The following is a 23,333-nucleotide window of genomic DNA, read 5'->3' as shown; positions in this document are numbered from 1 at the left end:
GGGGGAGGGGGGGAGGGGAAGTCAGTGCGCAGGCGCAACCCAGGCTCCCCGCTCTGGCGGCTGAGACTTTCTGCTCCGGAACTCCTGGGGGGCGGGAAGACCTCAGTGCCCGGCTTCCGGGTTTCTGAACTCGTAGCGTTAGAGAGACCAGAGAGGCGAGGCAGGAGCCCCGGGCACCCGGGTAAGGGCTTGTTGTTGTTGGGGTACGGGCTGTCTCTGTGTATGTCGCCTTGTCTGTCCCCCAAGGCCCACAGAAAAGGGACAAACACGGAAGTCTGAGCGGCTCAGTTTGGACCCGGAGCCATGGCGGGGCTTTGCCATCCCCCAGAGGAGAGAGAAGGATCCCCCAGCCCGGGAGCCGAGAGGCAGCTGGGGGAGGGGGAGGTGTAGAGGATGGGGGAGGGGTTGCTCTGGGCCCTTTCCGAAGGAGGACATACAGGTCCGAACTGGCCTAGGGGAGAAGCACCCAACGTGAGCCTGGTCTGGGGGCCCTGGAGGAGGGGGCGGTTCCCGTGCCCACATGCCATGGGAGGAGCCTCATCTTGGGCACTGGAGAAATGCCAGCACGCTCTCCTCCTCTCCCCACTTGATACCCGCTTCCCCCTTCAGTCCTCCCCATTCCGCAGAAGCCCCTCCCCCCAGCAGTCTCTCCCAATCCCCCCAGGGCAGTTTCTGAATTTAATGAAGACAAAGATGGCTGCAGAGGAGGTGGGGAGGCTTCTACCTGGCCAGACCAAGGCCCTTTCCAAGCCTGAAGCTCCCTGTTTACCCCCCTATTGGGGAGAGTCTCCCCTGAAGCCAGGGAAGGTCCTGGGAGCCCCTCTGAGCCCTCCTCCTCTCTCCCTCCCCCTCAGGCACACAAACAGGAAGTCTCCCCCCCTCGGGGCTCCACCCCCTGAAGGACCCCCGTGTGGCCCCAGCAGAGAGCCCGCAGCCAGAGGGAATGGCCCCCGGGACCCCAAGGCCCCCCTCCCAGGTGAGTGCAGCCCCCCATTCTGGAATCCAGCAGAACTCAGCGCTGTGTCTCTGCCAGGCCTCCAGGGGGCGCCATCCCTGCTTGTCCTCAGGGGGAGCTCCAGGGTCCTCCCAGGCTGCCCTACATGCCCCCCTGTTCTGGGGTTTCCAGTCTCACTAGCCCCTGCCCGAAGGACCTGCCCAGGTTGCAGCCAGACAGGCCCAGGCGCTGCCATTCCTTCCTCCCCCTCACTGTGATGCCCCACCTCAGCGGGGATGGCTGCGGGTCCCCCAGCTCCAGGGAGGGCCCAGGGACAGGCTCTGCTGCTGAGCTCCAGGCCTCGGGCTTTGGATAGTCAGTCAGGCCTGCCAGGGAGGCTTCAGGAGGCTTTTGGGGGGAGCTCAGGGGAGGCCCAGACAGGAAAAGGAGCATTTTTAGCAGAAGGAAAGGGCTGGGCATGGCATGGCAGGCAGGGCTGGAAGGGCTGCTGAGAAGGGCTCCAGCCAGGCTCCCTCCTCCAGGCCAGAGGACTCGGGGCTGCTTCCTGGCTCAGGCAGGGGCTCAGGCAGGGGCTCAGCCTTGGCCAGGCCTTTGTGCCTCATTAGACAGAGTAAAAAGAAGCAGGTGAGGGCCGGGGGCAGGGCAGGGGCTGCTCAGGACATCCAGCACCTTGTTCTGTCCTCACAGCAAAGGCAGCCTCCAGGGCAGACACTGAGGTTCTCCCCCACATTCCCTGCTGACAGCCATTCCCCACTGGCTACAGGAGGGCCTCAGGGGTGGGTGCTGGGGAATGGGGGGGGTGACAGACAGGATTGGGGTTCCCCAGCCTGAGGAGGAAAGAGCCTGGGAGGGGCTGGCATCAGGGTGGGCAGAGAGGGGCACCAGGGGAGGGGGCTGGTCTGGCTGAGGAGAGCTGCCCCAGGGAGGAGAGCAGGCCTAGGTGGGAGCTGGGGAGGGAGGGAGGCAGGGCCTGGCAGGAAGGTGTTATCCAAGAGCCCTTCTTGTTCTTGGAAGGCCAGTCAGAGACAGGGCGGCCATCTGACCCGGGTGACCCCGGCCAGCTTTCTTCCAGGGCAAGGACAGTGTGGAGGATGTTGGGTTCCCTATAAATGGACAGCAGCTGCTCTGAGACACCAGCAGCCACTTAGGCTGAGTTGAACAAAGATGCTAGTGCTGTTGGTGGCCCAGAGTGGGCTGCAGAGGTTCAGGGCTCAGCACCCGCCTGCTTATGTGCTTAGATGGAGTGACTTGCATCTGTCTGGGAGGTCAGCTGTGGAGAGCAAAGATCTCTTTTGAAAATGTCCAAAGTTTATAGAGCAGCATATTTTACTATAGGCCAGATGGTAAAAGAGAAAACACCAGTTAAATCTTCTTGCCAGTGAAGAACTTACTCACTTGGGGCACACAGATTGGAGTTTTTTTCCTTTTTTTTAAAACTCTTACCTTTTATCTTAGACTCAATACTGTGTATTGGTTCAAGGCAGAAGAGCACTAAGGACCTAAGCAATGGGGGTAAAGTGCCTTGCCCAGGGTCACCCAGCTAGGAAGTGTCTGAGACCAGATCTGAACCCAGGAACTCCCCTGTCTAGGCCTGACTCTCCATCCATTGAGCCATTTAGCTGTCTCCTGGAGGTTTCTTATCTTTGTCTTTAAGTGATCAAAGTACTGCCTTAGAGTCTGCTCTAATGAAATCCAGCTCACCCCCAACAAAGTTCCAATCTCCAGTCAGAAGAGCTTGAGCTTCTCTTTAGCAAGAGTCCCCAGAGTAAGCATCTCCCTTCAGCTCAAGTCATCAATGCAGGAATCCAAATCAGAGTCCAAGAGTCCCTTCAGCAAGAGCCACCAGCACAAGAGAGACTGAGCAGTCGCTGGGTCTCAAATTATATGGAGTTTTCTCCACGCATTAGCTCTCCTGTGTCACACCTCAGGAACCAATCATAGAGCCTTAATTTGTCTGGCGCTGACCCGGGGGCAGTGCCTGTGGGAGCAACTTCCTATCTCTGAGGGTATGAACTTCCTTGCAAAGGATCTTCAAGTTTCTGACTCATTACATTTAAAGGGAGTGTCAATTCCCTTTTCACAGTATGTTCTATTTCTTTATCTTGTTCTTTCCTCCTTAAGTTTTTCCCAGTGCTTTCAAACCTATAGAATTCCTTAAGTTTGTAATTTCTAAGTTGAGTCAGAATTTAGACATGTCCAAGGTCTTTTAGGCTGAAACATTTAGGACATGTAGTCAAGATTATAACTTGTTAGTCAAGATTATAACTTGTAAGTTTTAAGATGTTTCCCATGAGAAGTGCTGGGACAGTATCCATAGAGGGGAAGGGAAGAGGAATGGAGTTTGGCCACATTAGAAAAGTGTGAATAGAAGTTGTATAATTGTGTGTGTGTGTGTGTGTGTGTGTGTATATGTATGATCTTAGGACTTCAGAGGCAGGGCAGTTAAAGCAGTGAGGACCACCAGGAACCACCCAGAGTAGATGAGTTCCAAACAAGAAGCTGTCTGCTCCTTAGAACTGAGCTCTCTGCATTCTTCCCTTTGAGCCCAGATTTCTTTGCTTTCCTTTGGGCCTGAAATCTTTCTGCCTTCTGGTTCTAAGTATATCTGGATGAGGACTTTTCTACCCCTGCTAGTGGTGATGACTGCCCTTTCCATTGGGCCTCATCTTTCTTGTCTGAACTCGTTGAATGTCCTTCAGATCAGGAGCAATTCTTCCTGCAAGACCTGGCTTAAGGGGCTGCTCGCTGCTCCTGCTACTGTTGTGGGAAAGTGAGTTTTGTTGTGTGAGAGGGAATGCTGGTTCTGGCCCATAGAATTGCAGCTCAGACATGTTCCTCTGAAGACATGCAGGTTTCTACTGAAGGTTACTATATATAGTGTCATCATGGGGATGGACAAAGCCATTGCAGAGGGGTGCAATCACTCCAGGATGGGTAAAGAGCACAGTGGAATGGCCTCTCTAGGGTTTCAGGTTTCTAGATTGTATTGAGGATCTGGGGAATTGGGTCTTTCTGTGCTTGGACACTTACTTTTCCTCAGCTTTTCCTTAGAGTATTCCTCCCCTGCATATCCCAGGGGCATTCCAGGCTGAAAAATAAAGAATGGATCAGGAATGGTTGAAATGGAAGAGTATCCAATGTCAAGTCTAGCCTGTGTTTTTCTTGGAGCAGATGGGAAAAGTAGAAGAGCCCTGCCAAGTAGCATGATATTGCCAGATCTGACCAGTGTCTTATCAGTTATTCCTCAGTCAGCTTTTTAACTACTTCTCTTGACCTTTGATCCCAAGGTTTCCAGAGTTACAGGTCTAAGCTTAGATCCTTTGTTTTTCAAAATAAACTTTCTGAAAATTAAGGTTGAATTATGATATTGTTGTGGAATAAATTTCCCTTTAGCCTGGCCAAGGTCAAAGCTCCAGACATGAAGGACTAGGAAACCATGGTGAACCTTGACACATTCCGAGAGTATGCCCTCAGAGAGTTAAAGATGTGAGAGAGAGACAGAGACAGACAGAGAGTAAGAAAGAGACAGACAGACACAAAGAGAGAGAGTAAGAAAGAGAGAGAGAACACACTTTTTTTCTTTCTTTTAGGTCATTTACCCCTAGTCCCTTCTCTCTCTTAGCCAGTACCATGTTGTTTTGATGTATAATGGCTAAATTGAAGTTTTGACTAATTAAAAAGTGATCACCGATTATTATCCCTTAAGTCAGGGAAACTATTAGTAGCTTTTAACAATTTTGTTTAATTGGAATATAAGTAAAAAGGGGGAAATGTGGAAGGGAAAGAGGTAAGGAGACTGCTTATCCTACCCTAAATGTTGATCCGGTGAAATGAAGCTTGCTTTCTGACAGAATTCAGATCTCCACATGGGAATCCTAGTCACTCACCAGCAAGCCAGGCCATTCTCTACTAGGCCCTGTCCAGTATCACCATACCACCCATAACAGGGTGTAGCCGGGTGGCTCAGTGGATTGAGAGCCAGGCCCAGAGATGGGAGGTCCTGGGTTCAAATGTGGCCTCAGACACTTCCTAGCTATGTGACCCTGGGCAAGTCACTTCACCCACATTACTTAGCCCTTAACACTCTTCTGCCTTAGAACCAATACATAGTATTGATTCTAAGACGGAAGGTAAAGGTCCAAAAAAAAAAAAAAAAAAGATCATGAGTGGGCTAAATCCCTTGTGTGCTTCAGTTTTGTGTAAAGGGAACCCTTTCCTCCCAGGATTATGAACTTTTCTGCTCATCTGAACCAGCCCATTAGTGACCTGGAACTAGGGGTTACAGGTTCAGGTTGATTCCTCAGATGTGGTAGACCAGTGCAGAGGGAAAGGATATGACATGAAGAAGGACTATAAAAATGAGACCGTGGAGAAGGCTGGGCTTTTCTCTGGAGGTCTTTGGCTAGGGGTCTTTCTGTAATTTGGCATTGGTGCTTGGGGCAGAAGACACTCTCTTGGGCTGGTAGTCAGGCTAGGGTGTTAGGCTAGGAAATATTTTTTCTATTTCCTTCTGTGTTGTTTAAAAATATTCTAAGCCCTGGGAGACTGTCTCCTCGGACTCCCTGCTACAACTTCCCCCAACACCTCCCACTTCCTTTGTGGGCTGTGTCGGAGAAAGTATAAAAGAAGGAGTTTTGGTGCCTTTTAGCTCTCTCACTCCTCTCATGTGTCTCTCTACCCAGGATCTCAACCCCGTAGGTTCTCAACCCTGGAGGAGTGCCCACTGGAGGAGACCTTCCCTTCCTAACTTTTCCCTTTCCTAATCTAAATAAAACCTAGCTATTCTAACATTAAGTACTACCTGATCTTTCTTGAGCTCCGAAGACCTCCAGTCAGTTTCCCCTCAGGGTTTCCCTTCCTTTCCTTTCTTTTCCTTCTTCTATCCTACCTTCCTCCTATCACCCACCTCACACTTCCCTCCTTATTTCTTTCTTAGACTATATATTAGAATTAAATTGTTAAATGCTACTATCATCCTTTTGTGACACGTTAATTATTTTTATAAATGGCAACCACAATAATCTTTTTTTAACTAATATTATATTTCCAAACAAATTTCTAAATATTACATTTAGTATGTTATATTTGGTATAATATTAATTTTTCAATATTACAGTTTTTTCAGTCAGTTGATTAGGGTTGTATTAGATGAAATTTGAAAGTTCAGCTCTAATCTTGTGACTTTTGCTGGTTTAGGGGTCAATCACGTTCAAAGATGTGGCTGTGGACTTCACCCAGGAAGAGTGGTGCCTATTAGAATATTCTCAGAAAGAGATGTATCTGGGGGTCATGCTGGAGAATGTGCAGAATCTACTTTCTGTGGGTAAGGAGCATTTCCTCTGTTAATCTACCATTAAGGGAATGACTTCATTCCAAGCAAAATGTACAGGATTTTGAGCCTTTGTCAATGATTTAAAAAAAAAAGTGTCTCCTCTGCCCAGGTTTCTCCTCCTCCTTGCTTTTCATAAAAAAAGTCATTGAATTATGTAATGGGAAGCTAGGACTTCTTTCTTGCTCTTGAAGTTGTTTCTCCTCTGTTTTGGATAGCTTCAGGTGAAAACTTAAACCATTGTTACAGATTGACCTTCCTAAAGCTAATCGCAGAAGTCATCTAGTTTATCCTCTAATTAAACCCAAAATTTGTGAGCAAATTCTCTGTTTATACCCAGGCAGCTTTTCCTTGAAGATGGGCATTGAGGAGGACCCTCTACCTGCCAAGGCAGCCCTTTCCCCTTTGGACTAGGTCTGGTCTTTAGAAAGGATTTCTTGTCATTAAGTATTAATGGGAGAGGTGAAGCCAAGAAGGTGGCATAGCAGAAGCAAAAACTGGAACCACCCTGAGAATCTAAAAGGAACCCTAAAATGTGACTAGTCACAGAACAAACATGGGTAATAGTGAGGGAGCTTTCCTGAAGAAAACAACTTTAAAGTTAGGGAGAAAGGGTGTATTTTGTCAGATAAGGGTGGAACTGAAAAGTAAAATTGTGCACGGAGGAGTACAGACAATCCACCCTATTGCTCCAGGTTCCGAACCTGGGCACAAGCCAACTTCAAGACTTGGGGACCCTTCTTCAGCCTACATTATTAACTCATCCCATGCCCAACACTTGGAATTCAAAGGCGTGGTGCAAGGCTATAGTGAGGCCTCAAAGTCACTTGGCTAGTTCAAGCCTAGGAAGCTCCTAGCCTCAGGACAAAGTAGTTCTCAATTCTCTGAGCCCTGCAAGCCATCAGCAGTCTCTAGGGGAGACTAAATCAGCAGCTTTCAGAGTGCCCATCCCACTGGCCATGGTACCACCGTGGAAGAAATGAAAAATGCAGAATAGCAGAGCTACAACTAAGGGGAGCAGCAAGGAAAAACTGAAGTTTAAGAGAATGCCCCCTCTACCTGAAAACAGAAATAGAAGTCAAAATAGAGGGAAAAAAAAGGTCTGGGAAAATAAGGAAACAGCAAAAGAAACACCTACCCACAGAAAATGTCTAAGGAGGCAAAGAAGAACAAGGCTTAGACTTAGGTGGGGATTGGGATACAAATCTCCACATACAAAACTTGAAATAATAATAGGAATTGGTCTCAGGTGGTGCTAGAAGAGTTCAAAAAGGAATTCAAAAATCAAATGAGAGAAGTGGAAGGAAAATGAGGAAAAGAAATAAAAGTAATACAAAAAGAAAATTGGACCTGAGAAAGCAAAATTTGTCAACTGCCAAAAAAACCCAAAAATCCAATGAAGAAAAGAGTTCTAGGAAAAGGAAAATAGACCAAAAATCAGACATATAGAAGCTAATGACTTCATGAGACATCAAGAAACAATATCAAAAAAATTTAAAATATATAAGAAAATATGAAATATCTGACCGAAAACATAACTGACCTGGAAAATAGATCCAGGAAGGACAATCTAAGATTTATTAGACTGCAAAAAAAAAAACAAAAACACAAGTTGTCATATCACAAGAAATTATCAAAGAAAACTGCCTTGATGTTCTTGAGTCATAGGTTAAAAGAAATTGAAAGAATCCATGGATCACTTCCTACAATAAATCCTCAAATGACAACTCCCAGGAATTTTATAGCCAAATTGAAAAAAATCTTATGCTAAAGGGAAAGTACTACACTAAGCCAGTTAGAAACAATTCAAATATGGAGCCCCAATGTTGATTACACAGGATCTGGCAGTTTTTACATTAAATGATGAAAATGCTTAGAGTATGATATTCTGGAAGGCAAGAAAACTAGGTTTATAACCATGAATTGCCTAACCATCAAGACTGACTATATACTTTCCAGGAGAAAAATAATTATTTAATAATAAAAGGAGCTCTCCAAACATTTGATGAAAAGAACAGACCAAAACAAAAAAGTTGATGTCCCAGTACAAAATTCATGAGAAGCATAAGAAGATAAAAAAGAACGAGAACATTTATGAGACTCAATAAATTCAAACCGTTTATAAGCCTAGTAGAAAGATAATATTTTTAACTCTTAAAACTCTTCTCCTTATTATAGTAGTTATTTGAATTATACTTAGAGTGTATGATACTAAAGTGTTTAGGAAGATATGCAAAAAAAAAATTAAGGGGTGAAAAGAAGAGGAGATGGCACTAAGAAAAATAAGAGATGTAAAATGGGGTAAATTATATCAAATAAAGAGGCATGGAAAGAAAAATTATTACACTGGAGGGAACAATGAGGTTGGTGACAGGATATCAGTATTACTTATTCTCATTGGGAGTAACAGCCAGACTCATAGGTTATATAATCTTTCTTACTCTGTAAAGGAATAGAAGGAGAATAAGAAAGGCGGTGAAGGGAGGGGGCTAATATATGGGAGGTGGAATTAGGAGAGTGATTAAAAGGTTCTGTATAGAAGTAGGAGGAGAATAAAAAGGGTGGGGATAGGTAAGGAAAATAGGGAAAGTGATTAAAAGGGAAACATGAGCAGACACTGAAAAGAAATAGTGTAAGATTAAAAGAAGAAAACAAGATGGAGGGGAATACAGAGATGGTAATCATAATTGCAATTGTAAATGAGGTAGACTTACCATAAAATGGAAGCAGATAGATAGCTGAGTGGATTAAAAACCTGAATCCTATGATATATTGTTTACAAGAAACACATTTGACATACACACAAGGAGACAGAGAGTAAAGGTAAGGGGATTGTTATTTCCATAACAATAAGGGAATACAATTTAAAAAGAAGTATAAAATTGTACCTCACAGCCCCTCATTCTGCTTAGTCTAGCAAGTTTACCCTTATTCCTCCTTCATTCATCCCTCAAATCCTAGGCTAGATGATAGGAATGTAAAGGAAGGGAATAAGCATTTCAAAATACCTTCTCTATGTCCTCTCCTGGGTAAAGGAGTTCATAATTGTTACTAATTTCAAAATATCCCTTTGGGTTTGATAGTCTTATTGTCCTCAATTCATAGTTGTGGCAATTTAGGCAAACAGAGATTAAATAATTTGGCCAGAGGACCCACTTGCCATCGCTCTGAGACTGGATTAAATTTGCTTTTCTGGCTCCATGTTCTGATTTCTTATCCCTTCACTACCAGCTGCCCTTAATTTCTTGATAAGGAGGTTGTGGAATGTGCCTATCCTTATATTACAAGAAGTAAATAAAGATGGGCTTTTCTGATTGCAAATGGTTTCCAAGATCTCTGTCCTCCTGCAAATGTCCCTACAGTGAATACAATAGATACCATTCTATAGGCCTTATTTGCATGCCTCCTTTCCTTTAAGAAGAACATATTTTTAATTTTTTTTCTCTTGATCCCTTCCTTCTTTCTTATACCCAGGGCTTCCAGTTCCTAGGGAAAATTTTATCTCTTGTTTTCAGCAAGGGGAGTCACCATGGCTGCTAGAGCAAAAAGGCCTAAGGCGTTCCTGCCCAGGTGAGTGAAGTGAAAGGAGGTGTATAAGGGCTGTAATCCTAAAAAACTTTTTATCTGTTGTGGTGAAGTGAATGCTAGACTTGGGATGGTAGACCAATGCTGAATCATGCTGTTCATTTCTTGAGAGATAGTATATATATCGACTCAGTATAAGGCATGAGATATAATATATGGCAGATCATAAAATAAGATGAATAGTTCATATATCTGCACTAAATGGCATAATATTTTTGTATATGTGGAGAAATAAAGAAAACTTCTATTCCACTTTGAAAATTACTGTGTGAGAGTTAAAAAGAATGAAGTTGTTTTTCTGTTTAGCATACAAAATTTACCAAGAATCACCCTGTGATAGTGTATCCAAAATGATGAGAAGAGAATATCTGGAAGGTTACATGAGATTCACAAAATTATAAGAATAATGATGGAGTGACTTTTGAGGAAAGAGAGAAAGGGCAATGGGGAAAGACTGCAATATTGTGGACAAAGCATGCTCAAGCAAAGGGTTTGAGTTGTAGTCTAGCTGCAAGGAAGTTGGTCAAGTCATTCCTCCATTCTTTAATATGACATGAGTTGTGAAGTATGATGAGCATCTTGGGCCTGCCTTTGTCACAGGTACCTTGTGAAGTTTTATTTTATTGTATATGAAAAGTCTTTCTAAAATCATCTTGCAGGTATGACCAAATGGTGTCATCAAAGACTGGTTCTGCTAGTTTAACTTTGAAAACTACTTTTTTGCTTTGGGAAATAGAATAAAAATCAGTTTACTTTCTGCCATCAGAGGAAAGAACTTATTTCGTTCTGTTTGTGTGTGTCCTTCCTTCTGTGTTTATATCATTACTTGTTTTCTTCAGAGGCAGAGACTAATTTTGAAGTGAAGGAGATGACTACGAAGCTGAGCCTTTTTGTGGAAGGATCTGGCCCCCAAAGATGCATGAGTGAGGGTCTCTATGACTTCATTTTGAGAGAAATCTGTGACTCTACTATTAAGGTAAATGAGAATCCAAAGAGCGACTGTGAATTTGATGAAAGTGCCGAGAAATTCAGCCAATATTCAGTCCTTAATCAGCATATGAAATTGACCTCAGGAAATGACTGTTGTCAGGATAGTGAATATAGGAAATGCTTTCCTGAAGAAGTAGGACTTATTTGGTCACATGAGAAACCTCCTGAAATGCCCATGTATCAAGGTAACCTAGGGGGAATGGACTTTGGCTGGAGTTCAGACCTTGTTAGACATCCAAAAAGTAAATGTGTCAAGATGGATTTTGAGAGTGATAAAGGTGGGAGACCTTTCAGTCAGAACTCTGAGCTTGCTGTACATCAGAGAATCCACACTAGAGAGAAACCTTATGAATGCAAACACTGTGGAAAGACTTTTAAACGGAAGGGCCATCTTGCTGCACATCATACTGTCCACACTGGAGAGAAACCTTATGAATGCAAACACTGTGGAAAGGCTTTTACAGAGAGGGGCAATCTTGCTGCACATCAGAGAATCCACTCTGGAGAGAAACCTTATGAATGTAATCACTGTGGAAAGGTTTTCACACAAAGGGGCCATCTTGCTGCGCATCAGACGGTCCACACTGGAGAGAAACCCTATAAGTGTAAACAATGTGGAAAGGCTTTTACATGGAGGGGTTCTCTTGCCAGACATCAGACAATTCATTCTGGAGAGAAACCTTATGAATGTAAACACTGTGGAAAGGCTTTCACACAGAGGGACCATCTTACTACACATCAGAGAATCCACACTGGAGAGAAACCGTATGAATGTAAACACTGTGGAAAGGCTTTCACAAAGAGGGACTATCTTGCTGCACATCAGAGAATCCACTCTGGAGAGAAACCTTATGAATGTAAAAACTGTGGAAAGGCTTTCACACAAAGGGGCTATCTTGCTGCACATCAGAGAATCCACTCTGGAGAGAAACCTTATGAATGTAAACACTGTGGAAAGTCTTTTACATGGAGGGACTCTCTTGTTGCACATCAGACAGTCCACTCTGGAGAAAAACCATATGAATGTAAACACTGTGGAAAGGCTTTCACACAGAGAGGCTATCTTGCTGCACATCAGAGAATCCACTCTGGAGAAAAACCTTATGAATGTAAACACTGTGGAAAGTCTTTTACATGGAGGGACTCTCTTGTGTCACATCAGAGAATCCACTCTGGAGAGAAACCTTATGAATGTAAATACTGTGGAAAGGCTTTCACACAGAGAGGCTATCTTGCTGCACATCAGAGAATCCACACTGGAGAGAAACCTTATGAATGTAAACAGTGTGGAAAGGCTTTTACTGGGAGAGGCAATCTTGCTGCACATCAGGCAGTCCACTCTGGAGAAAAACCTTATGAATGTAAACACTGTGGAAAAGCTTTCACACAGAGGGGCCATCTTGCTGCACATCAGAGAATCCACTCTGGAGAGAAACCTTATGAATGTAAACACTGTGGAAAGGCATTTACTTGGAGGGACTCTTTTGTTGCACATCAGAGAATCCACTCTGGAGAGAAACCTTATGAATGTAAACACTGTGGAAAGGCTTTTATATGGAAGATCTCTCTTGCTAAACATGAGAGAATCCACACTGCAGAGAAACCTTATGAAAGTAAACACTGTGGAAAGGCTTTCACACAGCGGGGTAATCTTGCTGGACATCAGAGAATCCACACTGAAGAAAAACCTTATGAATGTAAACAATGTGGAAAGACTTTTCCACGGAGGGGCTATCTTGCCAGACATCAAATAGTCCACACAGGAGAGAAACTTTATGAATGTAAACAGTGTGGAAAGGCTTTCAGATGGAGGGCCCATCTTGCTGCACATCAGACTGTCCACATTGGAGAGAAACCTTATGAATGTAAACACTGTGGAAAGGCTTTTACAGGGAGGGCCCATCTTGCTGCACATCAGACTGTCCACATTGGAGAGAAACCTTATGAATGTAAACACTGTGGAAAGACTTTTAAATGGAAGGTCTCTCTTACTAAACATGAGAGAAACCATACTGGAGAGAAACCTTTTTGTATGGGATAAAATCTTGCATTACTTTCCAGCATACATTATTTAGTATTGGTCATTTTTGATTGGCAACTTCCTGTAGAAAATTAGTGAAAGTTTGGTGCCCTTTAGAAGGGAGATACTAATCTCTCCTTATGAAGAGTAGAGAAATCCCTGTCTCCAAACAGCAAACTATATATACATAAATATACACCTTCTATTCACTCTTTTCTAATGTGGCCAAAACTTCTATTTTTCTCCCCTCTCTTTTTTTTATTATTATGGATTAATAAAATCAGTGGATTAATGAAAGCCTAGCAAATTTTCAGTCCACCAGTCAGACTTATGGGACACAAGACCTGGAGTTCGAGGCCAGATAGCCCCATTCCCAGGATCCAAGGGCAGTGAACTTATGGCCTGATGGGCAGGGTCTGCAAGGGCCCAGGTGCGTTGTTTTGGGTGTTAGGATACTGGGTGACACTGGCTTTCATCTTTCCACCCTGCTCACCATTTGGGGGAGCATCAGCCTTGAGTTCTAGGCCACAAGCACAACTGCATCTGTAGTGTGGTCTCAGGTTCATGATCAAAGACCAAGTATGGCAAGTCACCCAGCCTTGTCCATAGGGTCCAGGTCATGGCTGGAAGATGAGGAAATCTTGGCTCCTTCCCAGCAAGTCCTCTAGAATTGAGCATTTGTGGCCCTATCGCAAGGTTGGGGATCTGACAAAGCACAATCTGGTGACAATAGGATGATGGTGATCCAGTGGGGACCCCTGCTCATTAATCAGAGCACAGCTGACCAGGGCACATCCTTGGGTCTGTGAGAGGAGCAATGGGCCTCCTCCATCTGATGATTAGACCATAGTGATCTCAATGGGGAAATTCTTGTGGCATATCAGGCAAGCCAGCAAGAGGCTGAAGGAACCCAAGCTGGGGTTATCGGGGGGCCCAAGGCCAACTTGGCCTGTTTGCTACTGTTCTGGGCAGGGCTGAGCCCTAGAACTCATTGACTTGTAACCTGAGCCTAGTTCTCTTACATTGTGAGGTCTGGGGCTCATGGTAGGAGTTATGGGATCTGATGAGTCTCTGAATGCCATCCTGCTTATTGAGCTTGTTGTCCCCTGGATAGGATAACCTCAGGCTCTTTCCTCTGTTTTGGACTGGTTCACATAAACAGGTGTAGCTTTTCCACTTTTAGAATTGACCCCATGAGCATTCCCTATCAGTGACTAAACCCACTTAGCTCTACAGAAGCTAAATTTTTGGGACCATTAGCCTTCTCCATACAAGAAGGCCTTCTTCCTAGGGGAGTTGGAGGATGGGTCAACCTTGGCCTTGAGGTGGGCACCTGGGAATCTTTAAGTGGCCAAAGGGGTTCCTGTAGTCTGTAACATTCTCTTCTGGCAGCCCAGCTGGGACTCAAATACAGCGACTGAGCATGGAGGGGCGTAGCTTGGTCTTTCATGCCTGGCTTGGACTCTCTCCTAAGACTTAATGGGACTTGCACCTTGTTGGGGCCCCAGGGCCAGAGCCTAGGGACATTAAGTTGATGGTATTCTGGATGGGGCCTTGCCCATTAACCAGACCCTACAGCATTCATGGGCCAAGGAAGGGGGGAGGCACCTTCCTCTGAGGATTAGACCAGAATAATGTCAGCGAGTCCGGAGGATGATGTAGGAGGCCATTTTCTAGGCTTGCCAAGCCTCAGTCCTGGGGGAGTTTTCCTAGCAAAAGCTGGTATCCCAGATTGGCCTAGGCATCCCAAGGCCCAGCTCTCTGGGAAGGAACCATCAGGATTTGGAGCTTGTGATGCTATTCTGGGGCAGCTGTACACACAGCCTGCTTGTAGCAGGGGATGGTGCAACAGATGTGGCTTGACCTGTTCATCAGAGAAGGGAGACTTCCAGCTGGGCCACTGGGAAGCTAGTTGAGCTGTCCTTAGCCCTCTGCCCAAGAGGTAAACGTTTGGGGAAGGTGTCCAGATCCCAGGAGGCCTTAGATAGCCCCAGGGGAGGGACTAGTGAGAGTAGAGTAGAATTAAGCCAGAATAGACCCCTTTCTTGGAACTAGGGCCTGGCAGTGACTGAATGTGGCTCTTGTGCCTCCTTTTAAGCCCTGGATATGGTGTGGCCAAATTCTTAGTCAGAGTCTCCTTATCAGGGCAATCTTCTGTCCTGGTTTTTCTCAGAGCCCAGAGTTGGCTAAGTGGGCCAGTGGTTCAGGTCAGGTTTGTGTGACCCCCTTGCTAATGGTCTCAAACTAAGAGCATTCCAACAATTAACCAATCAGGAATTAGAGTAATTACAGGAAGGGAGGAATGTAGCTGTGCAATTCGGTCATCAAATTACAAAAGATTCTTTGGTCTTTGCATACATGTACCATGAAGATATAGTCCCAAGGTTTCTTGCCTCAAAGGAGTAATACTTAATATTTATAGATATGGTTCGAGGCTTACTACCTGAGGAGCTGAGCCAGACAACTCCAGCCCACCTAAGGAATGTCTAGCTCCATATCTAGAGCTTAGAATTGGCTTCTAACAAAGGCCTGTAGTTCTCGCTTAGAAATCAGCCTTGCCAAAGATCTCAGAGCAGAAGCACAGACCTGCCTTTTGTTGCTGTTTTCCTCAGTGGGCTCCATCAAAAATCAAATGCATTTCCTTGGCTCCAGGAGTCATGGAGTCTGGCTGCCAATCTACATGTCTGGCATGTGTTCCCATCATTCTCTTATCCAAAGGTTTTAACCTTTTATCATACCTTGAACCCTCTCTGTTAGGATAATAGTCAAGCCAGCACTCAACTAGGTACCAGTCACTATGCACTGAACATTCAGAGACAAAAGGGAAATCATTCCTACCTTGAAGGAGCTTATATTTTAGTAGTGGAGACAACATATACCTTTAGATGTAGACAGAATAGATAGATAGAAAACCACCATGAGGTGGTTGTGACAGGGAGGTCCAGGAATGGCTTCATGGAGAAGGCACTATTTGAGCTGAGTCTTGAAGGAAATTACAGATAGCAAGAGATGGAAATAAGGAGGGAGAACATTCTAGGGGGAGGAGCCAAATAGCACAAATGTATGGGAGGAGGTCAGTGTGGCTAGACCATGGACTTTGAGGATAGGAGAAAAATGGAAGATTGGGCATATCCTATGAGTACTTAATGATGAGATCTGTCCAGAAGACCCTGTTGCACAGTAGATCATCATGCTGTGCGCCGTCTTGAACTTATTGTCCCCAGCTATGAAGTCACTCTTTCAGCTCCTCTCTGATTGTCCTCTACACCTGAAAGCATGACCATTAAAGGATCCTTTTAAAAAGCATTTTAGAAGTTATTCAGAGCATTCAAAATGGAATAAAAACCCAGCTTTCACTTTCACTAATGGATGGCAACAAGAGGAGAAGAAATCCTGGAATCTACTGTTTTCAACCAGGCACAGCTTAATGAAGATTATCCTTGTCACCAGCTTGAACCCTGCCACTCATTCACACATCTACCCACCTTCATTCCTACAAGCTGGTTGCACTAGAGGACAATTTGGTTTATACTTTAGACTCATGCCCTAGTGGAGTCCCAGGGGGACCTTCATCTACTTAAATCACCTCCTGGATCTGGAGTGCCTAGGGACCCGGGAATAGGGACTCTTGGAGTTTGAGGCCAAGTCCATCCTTTCATTTGGGCACATTTGGAGTGGCTGCTTCTCTGGTAGGGTCTCTCCTGTGGGGTAATAATCATAATTGGCTAGAATAAAAAGACTGCCCTCTGCAATGTATCTGGCAGCCTTTGCTTGAGGAGCTCAAGTTAGGTGACACCTATTTCCTCCATCCCTCTTTCCTTCCAGAGGAAGCACATTCCACTTCAGACATCAAGCTTAAACCCAGTACTAAATAGAAAATTTGATGTCCAAATACAAAATTCAAGAGAACCATAAAAAGATGAACAAGAGAGAAAAAAGTTTAAGGACTTCAATAAAGCTAAATTGATTATATTCTATATGGAAAAATGATAACTGTAACTCTTAAAAATTGCTTTCATTATCATAGTAGATAGAAGAAATATCATAGGCAGAGGTTGTGGTTTTAAGCAATTTAAGATGATATGTAAAAAAAATTGGGGAGAGGAATCAAAAAAAGAAGATGGTACTAAGAAACTTGAAGGAAGAATAGTGTATGATAATCCCAAAGATCCCAGCTTTTGGGACAAAAACCCACTATTTGACAAAAAACTGCTAGAAGAATTGGAGAAGAGTATGGGAAACATTAGGTTTAGATCAACATCTCACACCCTAGCCTGAGATAAATTCAAAATGGGTAAATGACTTAAATATAAAGAGGGAAAGTATAAACAAATTAGGCAAACATAGAATAGGATACCTATCAGATCTTTGGGAAAGGAAGGACTTTAAGACCAGGCAAGAGATAGAGAAAATTACAAAATGTAAAATGAGTAGTTTTAATTATATTAAATGAAAAGGGCTTTTTACAAATAAAACCAATGCAACCAAAATTAGAAGGGAAGCAACAAATTGAGAAAAAAAAATTTTACAACAAAAACCTCTGACAAAAGTCTTCTGATTTGTTGGCTTTTGGAGGTGACTTTGGACTTGACCTTCAGCTTGGACTGGGATTTGGCTCTTGGACTGCTTCCTGGAGGGCTGCCTCTGGATCTTCTCCTTTGGATTTAGTCTTGGGTGAGTGAGTAGTTGGCCTGCCTTTCCTGGCTTCTGGAGAGATTGGTTTTGGAGAGGCCTTCCTCTCCTAGAGGCTGAACTGGGAGAACCCCATATTTAAGGTACCACTGGGTCCTGTGACTGGAGGTAACCAAGCCGTGACAGGGGCTGAGCCTGACACTGGAGCAACATTTAGTGTGATAGGCTAGCCCAGTGATGGGCAAACTATGGTCTGGGGGCCAGATGCGGCCCCCTGAAATGTTCTATCTGGCTCCGCCTTTATTCCTAATTTGACAAATACAATGAGTAGGATACAATACAATGAAACTTCAAAAGAGTTACCTTAGAAACAGACTGACTGAGGAGCATTTCCTTTCCTTTGTCCCCTCTTTAAAAAGTTTGCCCATCACTGGGCTAGACATTTTCTCTATGTTCTTACGTTTTTTCTATCATCACTCTTTTCACCTCTTTTTAAATAAAACTACTAAAAGCCATCTTGACTTGAGCTATGATATTTTTAAATGGTCGACCACAATATTATTTTAGAAGTTCCCATATTAGTCAAAACCCTAAATTCTTATAATAGCAGACGGAAAGCTAGGAGAAGGCAGGGCTTGTGCTGAGGAGGGAGAGGGACTGGGAAGAGGAGGGGAGGCCAGGAGGCCCCTGCTGGGGGCGGCCCCCTGCCATGGGAGACCTGCCTAGGATGGGGAGTCTGAAGGCCTGAGAGGAGGCACAAGGGGGAAAGGCCTTCCTGCTGGGGGTGGGGGTTGGGGGAGGAGCCAGGCTTCTGGGGGCTGGGCCTAGGGGTGCCTGCTGAGAGAGCTCCTGGGGGCGGGCAGGCCTAGGAGGACCCCCCCCCCCCAGGGCCTCCCTGCTGCCTCTCCTGAGGGCAGGGCAAGGCACCTCCTTGAAGGCCTCCCTTTAGGGCTCCCTCCCAGCTCAGCCTGGACAGGCCCAAAGCCTGGAAGGAGAATCTGGAGTCCAGGGATGGGCCTGAGGGGCCCCGACACCCCCATCCCCGGGGAGGGCAGGCCATGCCCAGCCCAGGCCTCAGTATTGTCTCCTGAGCCCCCAGAGACAGCAGAGAGGAATTCAGAGCAGCAGCCCCGGCCCTGAGGCCAGAAAAGGAAGAATTGTCCAGGGAGAGAAGCCCTTCCAGGCCTTTAGCCCCTCTGTGCCTGCTAGACCCAGGCCTGGAGTCAGGGAGGCCCAAGTTCTCCCTCTGCAGGACCCTGGACAAGTCACTGTAGCCTGCTTGCCTCAGTTTCTTCCCATGTCCAATCGGCTGCAGGAGGAGAGGTCAAAGCCGCCCAGCCTCTCTGCCCAGAAAGCCCCAAAGGGGTTGGGAAGAGGCTGCCAGGCCTGAACAGCCTGAGCCCAGCACCCCTGTAGACACACAGACACCCCCAGACTCCTCTGTCCATCTGGGCTCAGAGCCTGGGCTCAGGGGCTGCTGCTGCCTTCTGTGGCCTCACAAAGGGCAGGAGGGGCGTTCCTGGGCCTCCCCCAGGCCTCTGAAGGGTCTTTGGGCCTCCTGGGCTGGGTCGGTGCTGAAGGAGACCCTCCTCAGCGGGCCCAGAGGCACAGGAGACCCAGAGGAGTCAGCTCTGTGTCCCCCCAGATCCTCTCTGGACCCTCTTCCCTGCAGTCCCCCAGCTCAGGCTCTTATTTTCTGGATTCCACAGTGGGGGAAACTGAGGCAAAGGCTGGGGAAGGGCCTTGGCCAGGCTTCCCCTGCTGGGCAGTGCCTGAGGCCACGTTTGAGCCCAGATCTTGGGGGTTCCAGGCCCAGGAGGACAGCCCCTGAGTCATCTGATTCCTCCAAGTGGGGATGGGGTTGGTCCCCGCAAAGCAGAAGGAGCTGCAGGATGTTCAGAGAGATCCCTGGAGGAGTGGGGTCTGTGGGAGGGTGTCCTGGGCCTTGGCTGTCAGCTGCTGCTCTCTGCCTCAGTTTCCTTCTCTGTCAAAAGGGGGGATTCTAAAGCCACCTCCCCAGGTCGTGGGGAGCAGAGATTGATCAGTCAGTCAGTCAATCAACAGACAGTCATTAGGCACTTGCCCTGTGCCAGGCTCTTCCCTTGGAGGTACTTTGCAGGCTCTACAGGAGTCAGGACATGGTGGGGAGAAGGATGCACCCTCCCTCCCCCCTCAATTCCTATATAGCCCCTCCCCCACAACAGCTTTAAACCCTGAAGGCCAGGCAAAGACTCCATTTCCCAGAATGCCAGTGTGTTGACTTCATATAAGCCCTGATCCTCCCCCTTGGAAGACTATTTCCCGGAATGCCCAGGTTCTGACGTCATACAAACCTTGCCATTCTCAGCTACTGGAAGGTAGTGTTTCTTGGACCTTTGCTGAGTGAGATGAGGAGGGGAGTCAGTGGACGGGGCGGGGCGGGGTTCGGGGGTCCCCAGGCTCCCTGCTCTGGCAGCTGAGCCTTTTTCTTCCAAACTCCTGAGGAAGGGCCAGACTCGGGTAGAGCCGTTTCCTCTTAGCCTCGGAGTTTGGGCGAAAGCATGTGCGCATGTACCAAGAAGAGCCGACCTGCAGGGGTGGTGTGCTGGGCGGTAAAAGTTTGTTGTTGGGGAGTGCGTGTGTGTCTGTGTCTGTGTCTGTCCGTCCGAAGTGTGTGTGTGGGGGGGTTGGGGTAGCACGGGAGAAGCCTGCAGGCTTCCAAACACAGGCAGGAGGACTCCATTTCCCAGATTGCCTAGAGTCTGACATCACACAAATCTTGGTCCCGCCTCTTGTGGCGCCCCAAGGCATTCTGGGAATCTCTTGGGCAGTCTCAGCTCTGGAGCTCTTTGCCCTGCCTCTTAAGGTGCTCCTGGGGAGTGAAGTGACCTGTTTAGACCTCTTCAGAATTCTCTGCTTGGGAATCGGGGGTGGGGGGTGCGCGTGCGTAAAAGAGGCGGGGCAGGAGCCTTGGGCCCCAGTAAATGTTTGGGGGGAGGGGCTGTCTCCGTGTCTGCCCCTCACTTTAAAGGCCCAAAGAAAAGGGACAAACGCCGAAGTGCCAGGCTCAGGCCCGGGCTCCGTCTGGACCCGGAGCCCCGGAGCCCGGAGGCAGCTGGGGGAGGGGGAGGTGTAGTCACAAGATGGGGAGGGGCTGGTCCGGGCCCATCCCCCCGGGGGACGTCCTGGTCAGCTAGAACACACCAAAAGAAGAAGCCAATATGAGCGTGGTCAGGGGACCGCAGAGTGGGGGGGTGCCCACATGCCATGGGAGGAGCCCTGATCTCGGGCTCTGAAGAAATGCCAGCACGCTTTACCCCATCCCTACCTGATGCCCGGCTCCCCCTTCAGCCTTGCTCCCCATTTCCTGTAGCCCCTCCCCCCAGCAGTCTCCCTCAGTCCCCCCAGTGCAGTTTCTGAATGGAATGAAGCCAAAGATGGCTGTAGAGGGGGTGGGGAGGCTTCTGCCAGTCCGAGGCCCTTTCCAATCCTGAGGCTCCCTGTTCCTCCCTGTTGGGGAGAGTCTCCCCTGAGGCCAGGGAAGGGCCTTGGGAGCTCCTCTTGGTGCCCCTCTCTCCCCACAGGAGTACAAGGAGGAAGTCTCCCCACCTCGGGGCTCCTACCCTCTGAAGGATCCCCGTCTGACCCAAGCAGAGAGCCCGCAGCCAGAGGGAATGGCCCCCGGGACCCCGAGGCCCCCCTCCCAGGTGAGTGCAGCCCCCCCAGGCTGGAATCCAGCAGAACTCAGAGCTGTGTCTCTGCCAGGCCTCCAGAGGCGCCATCCCTGCTTGTCCTCAGGGGGAGCTCCAGGGTCCTCCCTGGTTGCTCCACATCCACCCTGTTCTGGGGTTTCCAGTCCTCGGGAGCCCCTGCCTGAAGAAGCCGGCCCAGGTTCCAGTCAGACAGGCCCAGGCGCTGTATAGACTCCCCATTCCCAGTGAGCCCAGCTCCTTCTACTGGGCTCTCAGCTTCCCTAGATAACTTCACAGACTTAAAGCTTTTATTCTTCCTACAGAAGTCTTCAGTATCATTAATTGCTGTAATACTCTGACACTATATCCCTTTCAATATTGTAGCCGATATTCTACTATTATGTTTGATATCTTATACACAATTAATGGAATAACTGAGTTTAACTCTTAAAAATTCTCATTGCAGTTACTTATCTGAAGGATTTCATGTGATTCCTTGTTTCTTGATCAATGATATAAGGCAATAAAACAATTTTCCTTTCAATATGTATAAAATAAATTGTAGGAAATCAAAGAAAAGATGGGTCAATAAAGGTTTCTTGCAGCAGATGAGATTTTCATGCTGATGTGAAGGAATCCAGTGCACTGAGGAGGCAGAGACTAGGGGAACAGTAGTGAAAGCTGGGGAGGAGGGAGAGGAATCCTGGAACAAGGTCAGGAGATGGAGAGTCTCATGTGAGGAACAAGAAGGAGCCCAGTGTCACTGGATTCATAGACTATGGAAGAGACTAAGGAGAGAAGGAAGGGAGAGTAAGGGAGAAGTTATCAGGGTGACCAGGCTTGTAGGTGGCTTCCCAAGTGGAATATCAAGCCCTGGGGTGGTTTAGATGCCTGGGAAGAGTCTAGGCCAGTCATGGACAAACTTTTTAAAGAGGGGGCCAAAGGAAAGGAAATGCTCATCTGTCAGTCTATTTCTAAGGCAACTCTTTCGAAGTTTCATTGTATTGTACCCTACTTATTGTATTCATCAGATAAGGAAAAATGTTGGACTGGATAGAACATTTCTAGGAGTCACATCCAGTAGTTTGCCCATCACTGGTCTAGGCTGAAGAGGGCTTATTCTGGTGGCAGTGGCATTCCAGATAATAGAGGGCAGGGATTGGGGTGGAGAGGCAGCCAGGCTCCTGAGGTCCTGGTCTTGGGTGCCCCTGGGGGATATCTGTGATCTCAGGACTTCAGAGGCAGGGCACATAGGGCAGTAGGGACTACCTGGAACCACCCAGAGTAGATGAGTTTGAAACAAGAAGCTGTCTGCTCTCCTTAGAACTGAGCTCTCGCTGCATTCTTCCCTTTGAGCCTGAATTCTTTCTGCCTCCTGGTTCTAAGTGTATCTGAATGAGGACCTTTTGCTGTCCCTGTTAATGGTGGTGGCTGCCCTTTCCACTGGGCCTCATCCTTCTTCTCTGAATTCTTTGAATATCCTTCAGATAAATCAGGAGCAATTCTCCCCCCAGACCTGGCTCTAGGGACTACTTCCTGCCCCTGCTACTATCGTGGCAGAGTGAGTTTTGTTGTAAGAGAGGGAATGCTGGTTCTGGCCCAAAGAACTGTATCTCAGACATGTTCCTCCCAAGACATGGTGGTGTCAGTTGAAGGATATTCCATATAGTATCACCATGGGGATGGACAAAGCTATTACAGGGCATGGAATAGTCCCTGCAGAGTTTCAGGTTTCTAAATTGTATTGAGGATCTAGGGAATTGTGTCTTCCTATGCTTGGAAACACTCAGCCATTCCTCAGACTTCTTCTGTTGGATGTCCCAGGGGCATTCCAGGTTGAAAAATAGGGAATGGGTAAGGAAGGGGTGAAATAGAAGAGTATAAAACATATAAAGTGAGGGATAGAGATAAAGACAAGAGACAGAGAAAGAGATAAAGACAAACGGCCTGTGCTAGAGGAGAGAACTACCATTTTTTTTTCCCTTTTAGCTCATTCACCCCTAGTCTATTCCATTGATCCACCTTTCTACCTCTTAGCCAGTACCATATTGTTTTGATGACCACTGCTTTATACAGTTTAAGATCTGGTACTGCTAGGCAACCATCATTTATATATATTTTTTATTACTTCCCTTGATGTTCTTGATCTTT

General features: G+C 46.7%; 1 protein-coding gene across 1 annotated transcript; it reads left to right on the top strand.

Moving 5' to 3' along the window:
* Positions 1-126: 126 nt before the first annotated feature.
* On the top strand, positions 127-21,471 carry LOC123230529 (zinc finger protein 345-like). Its single transcript, XM_044656664.1, has 9 exons — positions 127-181; positions 855-976; positions 6,152-6,278; positions 9,759-9,854; positions 10,709-10,992; positions 11,398-12,724; positions 20,031-20,102; positions 21,075-21,197; positions 21,347-21,471. The coding sequence occupies exons 2-9, from the start codon at positions 944-946 to the stop codon at positions 21,469-21,471; spliced, it is 2,187 nt and encodes a 728-aa protein (XP_044512599.1). The 5' UTR covers positions 127-181; positions 855-943.
* Positions 21,472-23,333: the final 1,862 nt, after the last annotated feature.

This window comes from Gracilinanus agilis, chromosome 1 (assembly GCF_016433145.1).
Source record: "Gracilinanus agilis isolate LMUSP501 chromosome 1, AgileGrace, whole genome shotgun sequence".
Taxonomy (NCBI): domain Eukaryota; kingdom Metazoa; phylum Chordata; class Mammalia; order Didelphimorphia; family Didelphidae; genus Gracilinanus; species Gracilinanus agilis.
Note: the sequence above shows the minus strand (reverse complement) of the source record. Positions and strands in the feature narration are given on the sequence as shown.